The 17,921-nt window shown below is 50.5% G+C and overlaps 2 protein-coding genes and 1 pseudogene across 2 annotated transcripts; 2 read left to right on the top strand and 1 right to left on the bottom strand.

Moving 5' to 3' along the window:
* Nucleotides 1-341: 341 nt before the first annotated feature.
* On the bottom strand, nt 342-1,037 carry LOC107278078 (auxin-responsive protein SAUR71). The gene has a single exon (XM_015766122.3). It carries the CDS (start codon nt 936-938, stop codon nt 663-665), a length of 276 nt encoding a protein of 91 aa, XP_015621608.1. The 5' UTR covers nt 939-1,037; the 3' UTR covers nt 342-662.
* A 2,618-nt stretch (nt 1,038-3,655) lies between these two features.
* On the top strand, nt 3,656-4,968 carry LOC4324077 (carboxylesterase 15). The gene has a single exon (XM_015766112.3). It carries the CDS (start codon nt 3,723-3,725, stop codon nt 4,734-4,736), a length of 1,014 nt encoding a protein of 337 aa, XP_015621598.1. The 5' UTR covers nt 3,656-3,722; the 3' UTR covers nt 4,737-4,968.
* A 1,591-nt stretch (nt 4,969-6,559) lies between these two features.
* On the top strand, nt 6,560-7,801 carry LOC4324076 (carboxylesterase 15-like; annotated as a pseudogene).
* Nucleotides 7,802-17,921: the final 10,120 nt, after the last annotated feature.

Here is a 17,921-nt window from a genome sequence, read left to right as displayed (position 1 = left end):
AAAACTAGTACCTCCAATTTTTTAATATATGACGCCGTTGACTTTGTACATAACGTTTGTCCATTCATCTTATTTAAAAATTTAATATAAATATGTAAAAGTATAAGTTAATATTATAGTTTCTTTGATGATAAAACAAGTCAAAACAAAATAAATAATATTTATATATTTGTTTTAATAAGACAAATGATAAAAATCACGTCAAAAGCTAACTGCGTCGTACATTGAAAATCGGAGTTAGTATAATTTTGGGGAAAATTTCAGAGCAGTAGTTTATGCTAGCACTTGGATTCATTTGGTACTTGTTTTCAAGTTCCATATCTGTGCAGGGGTCTTCCGGCTAGCTCCACAAGGTGATGGGCTAGACGACCTGGGTTCAAAGCCTCACCCCTTCTAATTATTTGATATTAGGTCCTTCCCTAATATTCGAGTTTTTTTTTAAGTTCCATCTCTGTGCAATTATACAAGATAACATCACAATTTACATCCACTGCTATAACACATCACGACTTTCCATAAACTCATCGTGATCTGCATATACAATCTTGGATCCGTGTGTACGTACATGAGCTAAGCTAACAACAACTCTGCATAGCACAGAGCTAAAACGGATCAAAGAGGAAAGGAGAAAACAAGAACACTGGAGAGAGAAAGAGCATGTGTCATGACTTGATCTCGCCGCCGGCGACGGCGGCGGCGGTGGGCGTGGCTGCACCGACGATGGAACGGAAGGCCTTGGTGGTGCAGGGGATGCAGAGAATCCCCCGCTGCTCGTAGCCGAACTCCTGCACCGCGAGGTCGAGCAGCGCGAGGAAGTGCGGCTGCTTGAGCTGCTCCGTGCGCACCAGGATCCTCTCCCTCTCCTCCCCCTGCCCGCCGATCAGGATCGGCACGTACCCTCGCGGCGCCCTCTCCTTCCTCCCCCTCGCCATCGCCATGGCCGCTCTCTCTCTCTCTCTCTGTTTGTTCAGTCTTCTCCCTTGCTAAGAATGCGATCTTGCTGTCCCTGAATTATATAGTGCTTCTTTCTCAGAAAGAGAGAATTACTTAGTGTTTGATTGGCATTGTGTGTGTGGTTTTGCTTTTTTGAAGGAAATGATTGATGATTGGTGCTGCATTACGTAGAAGGCATACATGATGAGCGTAAAAAAATGGTGTGTCTGGTGGAATTGCGGTCTCTGTCAGATGGAATGCTTTGGTCTGCAGATTTTGAACTTTGGAGTATGTAGCATGCTAAGCTAAGCACTGGCTGTGTTGCAGATAAGGCCCTGAAATTAAGTAACCCTTGATATCTTGTGTTAACTTTTTTTTTCCTGGAAAAATGGGCATCTTATGTTCATAGTGAAAGGAAATTGGTTCAGGCCGGCCAGTGGCTGATTTACCTGAGAGATCTTGCAATATGAACGTCCAAACCAATCGAAATTTGCTTAGAATTGATTAGAATGGTTAATTTGCCGCGATCAATATTTGAATAGATCAATTACTGGTCATGATTTGGATGTGTATATCCTTCGTGGATATAGAGACCGGATTAATGAAAATCTATTTTCTAAAAAAAAATTACTGGTCAGGGACCTGATTGATGATCAGTGAATGAGACGAGGTCTTGGCTGTGATTTCTCCTCCTGGCTGAATATAAATTATTTAACAGACGTGGATGAGATGTATTATCCATTCTTCCTTAGTGTGATGCTATTAAGATTCATTTGTTTGCTCGCATTATTGATAGCAAACAAGCGTACTTCGCCGGATTTGAGTTTTGTTTATGCTAGGTCAACATGATATGGCGTTGATATTTTGCATGCATCATTGCAGCGACTTGTATCTAGTTTATACTACCCCATTATATCTACTTACCTAGTGCTCTTTTTGTTGTGGGGATAGAGACTAAGTCAACTCAGAAAGTAAGGTTTATTATTAACTGGAATCTGGATTAGGCATGATGCAACTATAAGTGTCCAATGATATTTTGCCATTTGGCCAGCAACTGATGGAGAGTTGAGGGTACCAGTCTGGTGAAACTGGTGGACCGAATTAATATCTATCGCCCATGTATTTACTATTTAGCCTATGGTTTGACTTATCCATTTGCTCATATGAAATACGGAGTATTTTACAAGGATATGAAAAGATTGCAACTTAGAAAAGGTATAGGTAACATTTTTACAACTTGTAAAGGTATTGTGAAAAATCACAGAAAACGCCTTTTGGTGCAAGCAAAACCGGCTGCACGGAATCTCAGCCGTTGGATAGTCACGTGGACGGAAGCAGATTGGCCTTTCGGGAAGGAATAAGTCGACTCTAACTCCCTCAATATAGGTCCGATTTAATTTGTATCCTCGACTGCAATACTAGATATGTTGATCCCCAACTACTTAAAAACTGGTGTAGTTTGGCTTTCTGGACTGTTTTGACAGTGGTTTTCATTGGTCGATTGGCGTGGCTAGTTAACTTGGTCAAAATAGTCGAGTCACCATGTGGGGCCCACATGTCAATGTTTCCTCCTCTCTTAATATGGTTTTAACAGTTGGAGTCATTATATTTGATTTTGCCGTTGAGGGATAGATCCGATGTATATTTAAGGGACTCAATGCAGACTTATTCCTTTCGGGAGTACTAGTACATGCGCTTGGGCCTGGGCTAAGTGCTTTTCAATTGGGTATTGGACCATATTTCTGGCCCAATAGGAATAACTGCCATCTCAGGCTCTCGGCTGCACGGCCCATTGATTGGGGAAATATGGGCTTCGGCCATCTTTTTTCGAACACACAAAAATTTATCATGTCATACTAGTAGGAAAAGGAGTACATCTGACATTCGTCGGAAATGGGACAAATCCAAAAATGTAAAGGAAAGCTAGCAGCGAAAAAGGACTAGACGGCGAACAGTACTCATAATAGGCTTCGTCCATCACTTTTGCAATTTTGAGGTAAATTTCTCAATCCTTTTGAAACGCAAAATAACATGATTTAAACGTATTGAAATCAAAATATTGTATGGTTGTGTCGTATCGCATGTGCATCCGAACGCCAGACTCGTTAGTTCTCCAGAAATTCTTACAAACAAAAGTATTGACTCCAGACCTCACCCTTCATATGCCGTAAAAATGGTTTTGTTTGTAAAAATGGCAGCAAAATTGTAGAAAAAGAGCTTCATGCGCGTAAGAATGTCAGAATTGCACTCTGTATCACCCGCTTACGCATAACGTAAGTCGAAAGCTGAGACAGAGCATCACTGATGCTGGACTCAATAACTTCTTTGGATCACTCAAGAGTCTGATCTCATCACACGAACATTCAAACTGTAATCTCAAATTTCCGGATAAAATCATAGCTCTATAGTCTATACTAGTAATAAGTACGGTCATGTAAATTTCGTTGCAAGAGCCAAGAGGTGCATGGCTACATAGTTTTTGTTCAGTGAAGTTGTTCTTCTATAATACTCAGAAAAGTACCAAGTGGTTCTTATAAAACTTTTTTTTTATTATGTCCCGTTCTGAAAAGTAACACTCCTTCCATCTTTTTCTCAAAAAAAAAAGAGAAAAATATCTACTAAGTCTTGACAGCCAAAGTCATGGTTTGGCGATCAAGGCAACGACTAGGATTAGGAAGCTTCGTGTCAACCGATTAATTATCTAATTAATTAATTAGCCCATCTGCTTACTTAAACGAAACAACCGTGTTTAATTAGGCACTAAGCGTTGGCACACTGAAGAAGTAACCATGTCCGGGCACGCCGCGCCGGCGCCGCACGTCGTCGAGGACTATCGCGGCGTCATCCAGCTCCTCAGCGACGGCACCGTCGTCCGCTCCGATGCCGGCTCCGGCGCCGGCGCCCTGCTGCCGCCGGAGGACTTCCCCGACGTGCCGGGCGTCCAGTGGAAGGACCTCGTGTACGACGCTACGCACGGGCTCAAGCTACGCGTGTACCGGCCGCCCACCGCCGGCGACGCCGAGAGGCTGCCGGTGCTCGTCTGCTTCCACGGCGGCGGCTACTGCCTCGGGACGTTCGAGAAGCCCAGCTTCCACTGCTGCTGCCAACGCCTCGCGTCGGAGCTCCGCGCCGTCGTGCTCTCCGCCGACTACCGCCTCGGCCCCGAGCACCGCCTCCCCGCCGCCATCGACGACGGCGCGGCTGTCTTGTCATGGCTGCGTGACCAGGCCATGTCCGGACCGGGCGCCGATTCCTGGCTCGCCGAATCGGCCGACTTCGCCCGCGTGTTCGTCGCCGGCGAGTCGGCCGGCGGCAACATGAGCCATCACGTCGCGGTGCTGATCGGCTCGGGCCAACTCACCGTCGACCCGTTGCGCGTCGCCGGGTACATGCTCCTCACCCCCTTCTTCGGCGGCGTCGAGCGCGCGCCGTCGGAGGCAGAGCCACCGGCCGGCGCGTTCTTCACGCCCGACATGTCCGACAAGCTGTGGCGTCTGTCGCTGCCGGAGGGGGCGACGAGGGACCACCCGGTGGCGAACCCGTTCGGACCGGACAGCCCCAGCCTAGCGGCGGTGGCGTTCCCGCCGGTGCTCGTCGTGGTGGCCGGGCGCGACATCCTCCATGACCGCACCGTGCACTACGCGGCGAGGCTGAAGGAGATGGAGAAGCCGGTGGAGCTCGTCACCTTCGAGGAGGAGAAGCACCTGTTCTTGTCGCTGCAGCCATGGAGCGAGCCAGCCAACGAGTTAATCCGAGTCATGAAGCGATTTATCCACAAAGATGAAGGTTCTAATAACTTCTAAATCCAAGTAAATTAAGTTGGATCAGTAGAGATGCATGGTTGGTGTTCTCATGTGGTCTGAATCTGTGTTCTGTTTCATCTTTTGTGTAAGTGTGCAACTTCGATTCTGTAAAACTTGGCAAGTAGATGAACGATGTCATTTATATGCGTGTAGCTTGTCAAAATACAAAGTAGAAACCTGTATCTGAATAAGATGGCATTCATGAAATAATATTATCGATTGAACGAACGAAGCAACAGAATGATCTTCCAAATTGAAGCAAAGGAATTGATGGACAACGAGTTGCTGTACTTTGGAGCTGTAAATCTGTAGTACTTCTCAACGATGCTATGGACCGTGGGCCGTCCATAATCGCTGGGTGGAATGAGCCCACTGTCCATGTGCTTCTGCATTTGGCCCGTGTACAGCCCATATAATGTCGAAAAACCTAATACGCGCGCGCCGCCGGCGCGCGTTTCGGACCCAGAACGCCTAGCGCCGCTGCGCCGACGTGCGCGCGTCTCCACTTTTTTTTTCGTTTTCTTTCCATTTTCTTTCCTTTTTTTCCATTTTTTTTATTTTTTTATCTTTAGCATGTTTTGAGTTTGAAAGTTTTTAATTTTTGAGTTGAAAAATTTCAAATCTGAACTTGAAAGTTTTCAAATCTCGAGTTGAAAGTTTCAAATCTCGATTTTGAAAATTTTCAAAATTTTCAAATCTTGATTTGAAGGTTTTCGAATCTCGAGTTGAAAGTTTTCAAATCTCGAGTGGAAAGTTTTCAAATCTTAAATTGAAAGTTTTCAAAATTTTCAATCTGGACTTGAAAGTTTTCGAATCTGAGTTGAAAGTTTTCAAATCTTAAGTTGAAAGTTTTCAAATCTCAAGTTGAAAGTTTTCAAATTTAAGTTGAAAGTTTTTAAATTTTGACTTTAAAATTTAAAACTTAAATCGAAAGTTTTCAAATCTAACTTAAAAAATTTTCAATCTGTTAGTAAAAAAATCTCCAGAATTTTTCTAATTACTATTATTAGTGTTAAGTATATTAACTAATTTAGTTAGTTAAGAGTAGACTAAAGGGGAGAGGGAGTGCTCGCTGCTGGTGCGCACGCGCCAGCTAGTAGCCCCCATACAATGTAGATGGCTTGTCGTGGCTGCTGTGGCGCATGTACCCGGATGTACCTCCAAGAATCGTACTAGTAGCATTTGCGGGCAAACTATAAACTCGATAAAATATTCTATCGTTATTTACACGTGATTTAAATAGTTATGAATTTTTTAAAAAAATTATGTATATTAAAATGTGATATATCACCCTACAAACGTGCAATATCAAAATTAATTTCCATATGTCACAACTAAAAAAACAAATTTAAATGTATATGTTAATTAGTTATAGTTTAATTTGTTTTTTTACAACTTGATAAGTTTAAATTATAACTTGTATGTTTGTGGAATGATATATATCACCTGTAAATATATATTCTCAAAAGTATTTTTAAAATTATTTAAGTGAAATGCAAACGACAAGGCGATAACCTCCCGATAGTTTAAAACTCATTCTTTCGTTTGCGTGCGTGACTCTCCAAGTACTCCCTCCGTCTTATTAAAAATCAATCTAGTACCGGATGTGACACATTCTAGTACTATGAATCTGAACATACATATGTTCAGATTTATCGTAATAGAATATGTCACATTCGGTTTTGGCTCAAGTTTTGTGTTTTATGGGACTGAGTGAGTACGTACTTTCCAAGTCAATGGTCACGTGCTGGTGACTGATCCTGTGATGTTGGCAACTCCACGTCGACAAAAGCACATGTAGACGGAGTACGTACCGAGGTCGAGGAGGCATAGGCTGCTCTGTCCATTCATCAGACGAGGAAGCGAGAGTACGTACTCGTTGATGAGCACCATGTCCGGCTCCGGCGACAACGCGGCGCCGCACGTCGTGGAGGACTTCTACGGCGTCGTCAAGCTCCTCAGCGACGGCTCCGTCGTCCGCGGCGACGAGTCCGTCCTCATCCCGTCGGTAGAGCTAGCTGCCGTACCAGGACGACGTCCCCGGCGGCGTTCAGTGGAAAGACGTCGTGTACGACGCGACGCACGGCCTCAGGGTCCGCGTGTACACGTCGCGCACGGCCGCCGCCGCCGCTGCCGGTGACGATGGAGGTAAGCTCCCCGTGCTCGTCTACTTCCACGGCGGTGGCTACTGCATAGGCGCCCTGGACCAGTCCATCTGCCACGGCTTCTGCCTCCGCGCCGCCTACGAGCTCCCCGCCGTCGTGCTCTCCGTCCAGTACCGCCTCGCCCCGGAGCACCGTCTCCCGGCGGCCATCGACGACGGCGCAGCTTTCATCTCCTGGCTGCGCGGCCAGGCCGCGCTCGGCGCCGGCGCCGATCCGTGGCTCGCGGAGTCGGCCGACTTCGCGCGGACGTTCATCTCCGGCTTGTCGGCCGGCGCCAACTTGGCCCACCACGTCACGGCTCGCGTCGCCTCGGGGCAGCTCGCGGCCGTCGACCCGGCGCGCTTCGCCGGGTACGTCCTCGTCGACCCGTTCCTCGCCGGGGTGGAGCGCACGGCGGCGGAGGCCAACCCGCCGGCCGACGTCTCCACGCTGACCGTCGAGATGGCCGACCAGATGTGGCGTATGTCGTTGCCGGTGGGCGCGACCAGGGACCACCCGGTGGCGAACCCGTTCGGCCCGGAGAGCCCCAGCCTGGAGGCGGTGGCGCTCCCGGCGGCGCTCGTCGTGGCGTCCGGCGGCGACGTGCTCTACGACCGCGTGGTGGACTACGCGGCGAGGTTGAAGGAGATGGGCAAGGCGGTGGAGCTCGCCGAGTTCGAGGGAGAGCAGCTTGGCTTCTCGGCCGCCAAACCATCGAGCCCAGCGATCAAGGAGTAAATCCGAGTCCTGAAACGGTTTGTGCACCAAGGCATTTGAATGCTCGTCGTCGAAACAAGATTTCGGCAATAATAAAAAGGGGTGGCTATCAAGTTAGGAAAGTGGATAGGTTTGAAGACAAGGAATTTTATACAGGTTCAGGCCTTCTTATTCAAGAAGTAATACCCAACTCTTGTCCGGGGATGATTCCGCCGAGTATGTTATTGATTGCATAAACTGGAAAAAAGATCACGCCCTAAGAGGCACACAGACCTCTCCTTATATAGGGGAAGATGTCCGCTTTACAAAATACAGTCCATATCCTAACGGAATATGGGATTATAGATAAAATACAATCGTAACTGACTAAGATCCCGAGTATTTCCTTGACATACAAGTTTAGAATCTAACCCGAGTCCTCATAGAGATATTCTATCTATATTTGGTACCGTATATCCGACTAAATTATAATGTCATGTAGATATGGGGTATCCATAATCTCCACAGTAGCCCCCGAGACCTTCGCAGTTGACAAAATAGCCTTCTCGAAACAAAAAACAATAATCCGAGTGCTTTAATTCAACTTGCTCCAGCTTGCCGAGTGCTAAAATCAAAAACTGCGAAGGGCGAAAATAAAACATGGTGCATCGAGTAGATGCACCTAATTAGGTGTAACCCCCGACTATGTAATTAGTTGAAAAACTAAACATGTAGTCAAGAACCGAGTGGTTTTATAGCGAAGCATGCATGGTACTTAGTAAAATACCCAGCCGACTGCTTCTCAACTTGAACATATCAAGGATAAAAAATACAAAAAGGGCCGAGTGATAAACACTCAAAAGGTCCAAAAATAGACATATTTGATAGGAATCCGAGTAAAAAACTCTTAAAATGATCCACCAAACATGATAAAAAATCATGGTAATCAATGAGTCTAATAGCCTAGGCTATGACCCTTACCATAACTAAAATAAGCATATAACATGCTAAAAGAATGACTATTAATAAACCAGTCATCTTAAATCAACCCAAACAGCTTTTGCAGACTAAGAAAGCTTACAAAAACGGTATAACACCTTTCTGTCGGGCACCTTTTTATGTGCATCATAATAATTCCAAAGAATTATTGAATCACGTTAAAAAGGATTTTAACAGCATCTGGCCACATCATCGTGAGCACAAATTGCCAAAGCAAAAAGCGCCTAAGTCCCTAGGGATCACAACGGGCCACGCTGATTATAATATTGGGCTGAAGTACTGTACAGGACCAGGCCCATTAGTACTCCCGATACCCTAAAAACACCGAAGTCCAAGCGTCACATCGTCTTCCCCGCCGAAACTCTCGCCATTTTCCCCATTTCCTGCTACAGTACCAAACTGCGCCGGCCAAACTAGGGTTCATCAATCCGCTCCAATCCATCTTCAAAAACCTTACGAAATTTCTCCCCGCGTCCACCGCTCCGATTCCCCATCCCTTTCCAGCCGTATCTCAGACCAAATTAAACCATCCAGTTCACATTCATGGCGAAAGAAAGAGAAAGCTTTGAGAGTCAGTGGGCGCCCTCCGATGTGACGGAAGATAATCTGAAGGAGATGGTGGCGCACGGCGTTCTTCCAGCGAAGGAGATCATCGGGTGGCGACCAGCATTCGGCGAAGCATTCCCAACCCCCGATACGCATGAAATCGTGGTATTTGCTCATTTCTTCTATGGCGGTTTCTCCCTTCCAACCTCAAGATTTTTTCGGGGAATTCTGAATTTCTATGGAATCAGCCTGCATCATCTGAACCCAAACTCCATAGTTCACATCACCAATTTCATTCATGCCTGCGAAGCCTTTTTAGGTATTAGGCCACATTTCGCCTTGTTCCGCCGCATCTTCTTCCTCAAACCACAGCCAAACAAGAGCAAACCATGTGTTGTTGGGGGGGCTGGTTTCCAACTCAGGGGAACCTTAAGCCAAAAATACTTCTCTATGCCCTTCAAAACCTCAAACAAAGGCTGGCACGCAAACTGGTTTTATGTTCAAAACCCTGAGCCTGCTCTCCCCGAGTACTCCTGTCTTCCTCCAGTTTATCGGGATACTTGGAACTCACTGCCAATGGGAGATGAAACTGCGCAAGTAGTGGAACTGATGGAGAGGATGATAAAGCTAAAAGAACAAGGCCTTCAAGGAGAACAGATCACCCGGCACTTTATCAAGTGTCAGTTAGCTCCAATCAAAGAGAGATCTCGCACAGCCTTCGAATTTGACGGCAAGCACGACCCAAACCGTGAAGATCCAGATTCTCTTGACTTCAAAGTCATGAAGGAAAGGATGTATAAGATCTTCTCAAATGCTATCGTTGTCAGCTATTCACACTTGCTGCCAGTCGTACCGTTCAATGCATTCAATCCTCCTCCACCGGTATGTATTCGAACGTTCCAACCTTCCTTAAAAACATGATTTCGTCTCTTGTTAAATTGCTTGACATTTATGCTCAGGAGTTCGCATTGATGAAGTTAGATCCTCCAATCTCCCAGCACCAATCACCTCGCCGCCAAACTGGTCAGGGAAGCGGAGGACCAAGAATTCGGTCTGAAACCCAACCAAGTGCTTCTGATCCAGTCGGCCAGTCAGATTCTCGCAAGAGGAAGCTGGTTCTAAGTGACGACGAAAGCGATGATACCGGAAAGCTCAGAGATAAAGGAGTGACCAGAAGACCTCCGAAGTCAACTAATCCGAAGAAGAAGACCTCTAGGCGTCTTGTACCAAAAATCAGAAAGTCTTCTAGGTACAAATCATATAACAATCTTCCTTGTATTAATACTCTCCCATCATGAAAATAACACTGATAGCAAAACTTGTAGGAAACCATCTGACATAGATCCTTCTGAGAAAGACTCTGACCCGACTAACATGGAAGCGGATTCCTCAAAAGAAACCGGGCTGACTGCAAAAGATCACCCAAGTGATAATCCGCAGGCCAGCGACTATGTAAAACCCAGTGACAAACCCACGACTGCAAGCCAGTCGGCCGAAGCTGGAGTCGGAGTTAACCAGGAGCCCCCGACTGCAAACCAGTCGGATACAAGGCCAAGCCAAAAGATTCCCGAGGTTGAAGCTTAAACAAACAGTCCTCCCGGAAAGGATGCTGGCAATGACTCAGAAACCAGATCTCCTGTGAAGACACAAGAGTCCACTCGTCCCCGACCGGGAATCATCACAGGTAAACACGCTATCTGAAATCATTTCAATCCAACAGACTTTATTTGATTGCTTCATCTTTATTCATGGGTACACTAGGGCCAATGATTGGTGATGAAGAAGAGATCCTCCGGATACGAGCAGCTGAGGATTCGCGCCCTCCCATTCTGGTCAAGTGGTGGGATGACAACATGCAACCTCAAGGGATCGTAATAAATAAGCAAAAAGAGGACGAAGAGTTATGCCTACTGAAAAAGGCACTTGGTCAGGCAACCCGCATTGTAAATGTAAGCTCTTTGGCGCCTGATCTCAACCATCTCGTTTGCCATTTAGTTCAAGCGCTAATTAAACTGTCTTGCAGAGGATTCATCTTAGGAATGAAGCTAAAACGACAACCTTAGAGAGGTTAGTCCCTCATCTCGGGACCCTCAAAGCCAGCAGGAATCAACTGCACGAGACAAAAGAACTTGCCAGGAAGAATGAACATGATCTGAGGGATCGGATTGCTGAGCTCCAGGAATCCAATTTTGAACTGAGTGGCTCATCAAAAGGTACGCACAAACTCCGCCCAACTAACTTCTGTTGTTATCTTTGTAATCTTGATTAACCAGAGTCAATGTAGTGCAAGTTGCCAAGATATCTCAATTGGAGAAGCAGATTCAAACTCTGGAAAATGACAAGGCAGAACTGGCAAGACAGAGGGACTCAGCTTTAAATGAGGTTGAAGATACCAATAATCAATACCTCAAAAACCATTATCTTCTATATGCTGATTCATTAATGTGAATCTGTTGATGCAGACCGCAAGATCAAGTCCCAGGCACAGTTTGATGTCTTAGTTGAAAAGCTCAACAGGCTTGAAGGGGCCAGGGATAAAGTCGCTAATGCCGCTACCCCACTCATCCAAGCCATGTTCTTCAATAACGCCAGTCCGAGTACACTTGATGCTTCCGAGATCTTCGACAAGCTGAGAGTCGCTCCGGATACTTACTTCAAGAATATCAGGGAAGCTGGGAGTATGGGAGCAAGCATGGCATTAGCTATGACCAAATCTTTATACCCCAAAATCGATGTCGATACCATTGATGGGTTTGCAGACGGGACGAGTGAAGAATCAGCCCTCGACCTCATCAATGATGCGCAAAAAGCCGCTGACAAGATTGCTGCTGACGTGGTTGAGAGATTCCAAGATGTCGACTTTCGGCCGACTGGGTCTGATAATTCCGATGATGAAAAAACTGATACTGATTGATATAACAATGATTTTGATGATTAATGATGATGGAGGCACAATTTGTACAATACTGATGAATTTATGCTATGCTTGGTGTTCCATACTTAGCTTTTGATTTCTTAAAAGCCTTTGTCAAGCCTTATTGAGCCTAAAACCCGTAAAAGCTATTAAAAACCTTCAGTCCTCATTGACTAAGTCGAAAGACCAAGCAGGGCAATGATAAATCAAGTAAGCAAATTGAATTGACAAAAATCACACTCTATTATTATCATAGTAGCCCCCCGACTGAAAACTTCAAGGAAAAACTTGAAGTTAGCAGTCAAAGAGGAAAGATACAAACGAAATGCCTAAGCATAAAATCGACGAAGGTGTTCAATATTCCAAGAATTGTCGATAGGTGTACCGTCTTCACGCTTTAGTCAATAAGAACCTGGCCGGGTGACTTCAGAGATTATAAATGGCCCTTCCCATAAAGGAGATAACTTGTGCCGATCCCGTGTAGTTTGAATTTTCCTCAAAACCAGTTCTCCGACTAAGAAAGCTCGTGATCGAACGTTGCGATTGTGATAACGGCGCAACCCTTGCAAATACCGAGTCGACTGAATTAAAGCTGCTTCACGAGCTTCTTCTAGTCGGTTGATGTCATCTACTCGGCCCTGTTCATAGCGCTCCTCGTTGAAGTTCCGAAATCGTAGCGATTCAAATTCTACTTCACTCGGCAGCATTGCTTCTGCGCCATAAACCAAGAAGAACGGCGTCTGGCCGGTAGCCTGACTGGGAGTGGTGCGCAAAGACCAAAGTACGGACGACAGCTGTTCTGCCCACTTGCCAGCATAGGGACGCAGTCGGTCGAAAACTCGTGCTTTGATCCCTTGAAGTATCATGCCATTAGCACGCTCGACTTGTCCGTTACTCATGGGGTGTGCCACGGAGGCGTAACAAATTTTAATGCCAAAGTTTTCACAAAAGTCTTTAAATACTCCGCCGGTAAATTGAGTGCCGTTATCAGTAATGATACGATTCGGTACCCCAAACCGATGTACAATATTGATGAAGAAATCTCTAGCTTTGTCTGCAGTGATTGTAACGACCGGTTTGGCTTCAATCCACTTGGAAAACTAATCCACAGCTACAAAGAGATGAGTATAACCGCCGACTGCCTTTTTGAATGGACCGACCATATCAAGCCCCCAAACCGCGAACGGCCAAGACAGCGGGATGGTTTGCAACTCCTGAGCTGGTAAGTGAGTTTGTCAGGCAAAGAATTGACAACCCTCGCATGTTCGTTGTCGGTGACATGGGGCCGGGGGTATCGTGACTAGAGGCTTGGGCAGCCGCGGTCACCCACGTGGCTTGACCCCCTCGGGGGGGGGGGGGGGGGGCGGGCCCGAGGGTGACACGGCCACCCCTCCCTCTGTCCCCCCGAGGGGTCGGGCCGCTCCCGTTTCGGCCCCGAGGGCTGGGGCGCCCCGACCCCCTGTGGTTTTGGCACCACGCGTGTGGTTAGGTGGGCACAGCGGGGCTCACCTAACCGCATTTATAGCAGGTTGGACGAGCGCGCCACGCCGCATTTAATGCGGCGCAGCGCACGCTTATCCGGTCCGTGACCAGTCGCGGTGTGTGACCGGTCACAGACCGGTCAGATCGCGGGTTAGGTGGCAACAGGCGGCCTGTCACACGCCTCGCCCCGTCCCGTCGGAATGATGAGGGCTTCCCGGCTCTCGTCCCTAGCCGGAGCTGGCGTGCTGACTCCTGGAGTTGGTATGTCAGTCCCGATCAGATTCATTCCAGGCTGCAGCGCAAGCGCGGCAAGGAAGTCGCTGGCCATTAAATGAAGGTTGAAATGGGCGTCCACGGAAAAAGCAGGCGAGCGGAGCAGGAGGCGCGTGCTCTGCTTGTCAGAAGTCACTTCCGGCTGTAGACTAGCCCTCATTGTAAAAAGCATGTTTCCTTTCTTAGGCAGCCAGAGGCCCATGTGGTGACCCCTGATCAGATAAAAAGGAGGCCCAGGCCTAAGAGAGAAGGGAGAGAAAAAAAAGGAGGAGGGGTGCTAGAGCTGGAACTCTCTCTCGCTCTCGAGCTCTCTGTATTCCTTTACACACAGATCCACCAGAACACAGGAGTAGGGTATTACGCTTCTCAGCGGCCCAAACCTGTCTATGTCGCCCGTGTCTTGTGCGATTCTTCTCGCTGACGTTCCTCAGATTGAGGGCGAAGAACCTCACTTAGCGCCCCCGGCCGAACCGGCAAAGGGGGGCCTGCGCGGTCTCCCGGTGAGGAGCCCCACGCTCCGTCATCTGGCGCGCCAGATAGGGGGCGCGCGTGTCTTTCGAAGCCCTCGTCCTCTTTCGTGTGCGCCAAGCTTCTCCCGCTCAGCCCAATGGCCGAACGGGCAGTGGCGCACAGCCTCTCTCCGAACGCTAGCGGTGACGACGGGGAGCAGAACCCGCGCCGTCGGGCTCGCACCCCACCGTCCCCCTCTCGTCGAAATCTTGGGCGGGGGGAGGCGCTCAGGGAGGTCGGAGGATCCGCGACATCGCCACCCGCGGGCGACGACGGAGGACGGCGAGACGGGGCGCGTCGCCGCCTCGTCTATGGCGATGGCGGCATGCCCCAGGGCGCGCTCCAGGCTGCGGGCGCGCTCCTGCGTCACCCGCCCGTCGTCCCCGATCCAGAGACTCCAGCCCGACGTTGGCTGGATGACGTGGCCGACTTGGTCATGACGGCGCAGCAGCGCCTAGGCGCCGGCGGGCGGACCTCCGCCACCGAGGCCTCTGGCACTGCCGCCGCCGGCTCCATGTCGTCGAGGCGGAGGGCGCGGCGAGCGGCGGCCGTTGCCCGCCGTTCGTCCGCCATTCCCTCGTTAACGCCTCCGACCCAAGAAGATGTGCGTGGGGGGCCGGATGCCCGCCTCGATATCGAGCGCCGGCGCGACGTTCGTCGCGCCGCCCATGCAACGGAGGGCGCTTCCTCGTCCGGAGCGCCACTTCGGTCCGGGCACGGGGGCCGGCCCCCCGTGTCCCCGGTTGGCGGTGCCGGCTATCGAGCCTTTGTGGCGAGCCTTCGGAACGTCCGTTGGCCCCCAAGGTTCCGGCCCACCATCACCGAAAAATACGACGGAAGCGTCAACCCCGCCAAATCTTGCATAACCGAGAGGGTACTGGACGGGTGGTGAAATGGGCAATCGAACTCTCTGAATTCGATTTGCGCTTTGAACCACGCCACGCGATCAAGAGCCAGGCCCTCGCCGACTTTGTGGCGGAATGGACCCCAGCTCCCGAGCCCGTCTCCGCCCCCGAGGCCACCTCGGGCCCCTCGCAGCTGCCTCACACCGCCTACTGGGTGATGTAGTTCGACGGCTCCCTGTCTCTTCAGGGCGCCGGGGCGGGGGTCACGTTGACCTCGCCGAGCGGAGACGTCCTCAGATACCTGGTCCGCCTCGACTTTCGGGCGACCAACAATATGGCGGAGTACGAGGGACTCCTTGCGGGACTCAGAGTGGCGGCTGGACTGGGGATCCGACGCCTCCTGGTGTTAGGCAACTCCCAGTTGGTCGTTAACCAGGTCTGTAAGGAGTACCGGTGCTCTGACCCGCAGATGGACGCTTACGTGCGCCAGGTGCGGCGTATGGAGCACCATTTCGACGGGATAGAGCTTCGGCACATGCCCAGACGGGATAACGCGGTCGCCGACGAACTTTCAAGGCTCGCTTCCTCGCGAGCCCAGACCCCACCGGGCGCCTTTGAAGAAAGGCTTGCCCAGCCGTCGGCGCGACCCGACCCCCTAGGGGAGACGGACGCGCCTGAACGGCCCCCGAGGCCCGTCGGAGTCCAGGCCTCGGGACCCGAGGGGAGCGCTCCCAGCTCCCCTAGATTGATTGCTTGGATCACTGAGATCCAGGCGTACCTCGCAGATAAGACTCTACCCGAGGACCGCGAAGGGAGTGAACGCGTCCGGCGCATCTCCAAGCGCTACGTGCTGGTGGAAGGGACCCTCTATCGGCGCGCGGCTAACGGAGTCCTCCTGAAATGCATCCCTCGGGAACAAGGCGTCGAGCTTCTCGCCGATGTCCATGAAGGAGAGTGCGGAGCCCACTCCGCCTCACGCACCTTGGTTGGCAAGGCCTTTCGCCAGGGTTTCTATTGGCCGACGGCTCTCAACGATGCGGTCGACCTGGTCCGGCGGTGCAAGGTGTGCCAGTTCCACGCCAAGCAAACCCATCAGCCGGCCCAGGCCTTGCAGACCATACCTCTTTCGTAGCCGTTTGCTGTCTGGGGGCTCGATATCCTGGGTCCGTTCAGGCGGGCCCCGGGCGGGTTCGAGTATCTGTATGTCGCTGTCGACAAGTTCACTAAGTGGCCTGAGGCTTATCCGGTCATCAAGATCGATAAGCACTCCGCGCTTAAATTCATCAGGGGCATTACTGCTCGGTTTGGGGTGCCTAACCGTATCATTACGGATAACGGCACCCAGTTCACTAGTGAGCTCTTCGGTGACTACTGCGAAGACATGAGCATCAAGCTCTGCTTCGCCTCCCCCGCCCACCCCAGAAGCAATGGCCAAGTGGAGCGTGCCAACGCGGAAATCCTCAAGGGCCTCAAAACCAAGACCTTCAACATCCTCAAGAAGCACAGCGACTCGTGGATCGAGGAGCTGCCAGCGGTGCTCTGGGCGAACCGAACCACGCCAAGCCGAGCAACCGGGGAAACGCCTTTCTTCCTCGTCTACGGCGCGGAGGCGGTCCTCCCATCTGAGCTCACCCTGAGGTCCCCTCGGGTCACCATTTATTGCGAGGCTGATCAAGATCAGCTTCGCCAAGACGACCTCGACTATTTGGAAGAGCGAAGGCGGCGCGCGGCCCTCCGAGCCGCGCGCTACCAGCAGAGCCTGCGGCGCTACCATCAGCGCCACGTCCGGGCCCGATCACTCTGCGTCGACGACCTCGTCCTACGCCGCGTCCAAACGCGTGCTGGACTGAGTAAGCTCTCACCAATGTGGGAGGGTCCGTATCGAGTGATCGGCGTCCCCCGGCCGGGCTGCGTTCGGCTGGCCACGGGCGACGGCACAGAGCTGCCTAACCCGTGGAACATCAAACAGCTTCGTCGCTTCTACCCCTAGTGGGGGTCGGGTGTCATGTCTCGGGCTCGGGCCAACCCCGCACCCCCCCGGGCGTGCAGGGTTGGCCGGGGGCTACCACATGCATATACTTATCTCTTTTCTCTTCCGTATTTCAATAAAAGCATTTTCGATTTCCTGAGGACCGTGTCTGTGCCATCGTTTCCTTTTGAAGAATCTTGGCTTGAATTAGCACGCTCGTGCTCGACCCTGCCCTCGGTGGCCCGGGCCGGCTAAAATCGCCAAACGGGGCCCAGAACCGAGCCGTGCCCCGGGGCGTGGTGAACTCCGGGGGGGAATCGGCAAAGGCCCACAATCGGGTCATCCATAACCCTCGGTCACCGCGCTCCCAGCCTGGCCAGTCTCGACACGTGGATCTCCCCAGGCACTAGCCCCGACCCGCGCCGCTTGAGGCTGGGACCTGGGCATGAGCCCTTGTTCAAGCTAAGACACAGAAGGACCGTGGCACAGACCATCCTCGTCTCATACACACAACAAACAGAACTGACGCAGAAATTTCCTCTTTACTTGATTACAGATTAAATCAGTCTATACAAGAAGGGGGCCCGAAGGTCTCGGAAAAAGAAGAAAAAGCTATTAAGATTGGCGGGGGCCTGGGGGCTCACTCCGACGCGCCCGGGTCGCCGGCCTCGTCGTCGCTGTCGTCCGCACCGTCGTCACCGCCCTCCTCGTCGGAGTCGAGGGCGAACGCGAGCCGAGGGGCCGTACCCTCGAAGCTGTGGACGATGTGGTCGGCGGCGTCCCGGACCTGCGCACGCGCGCCGTCCT

Source organism: Oryza sativa, chromosome 1 (assembly GCF_034140825.1).
Source record: "Oryza sativa Japonica Group chromosome 1, ASM3414082v1".
Taxonomy (NCBI): Eukaryota; Viridiplantae; Streptophyta; class Magnoliopsida; order Poales; family Poaceae; genus Oryza; species Oryza sativa.
The sequence above is the reverse complement of the archived record's forward strand: the minus strand, read 5'-3'. Positions and strand labels throughout refer to the sequence as shown.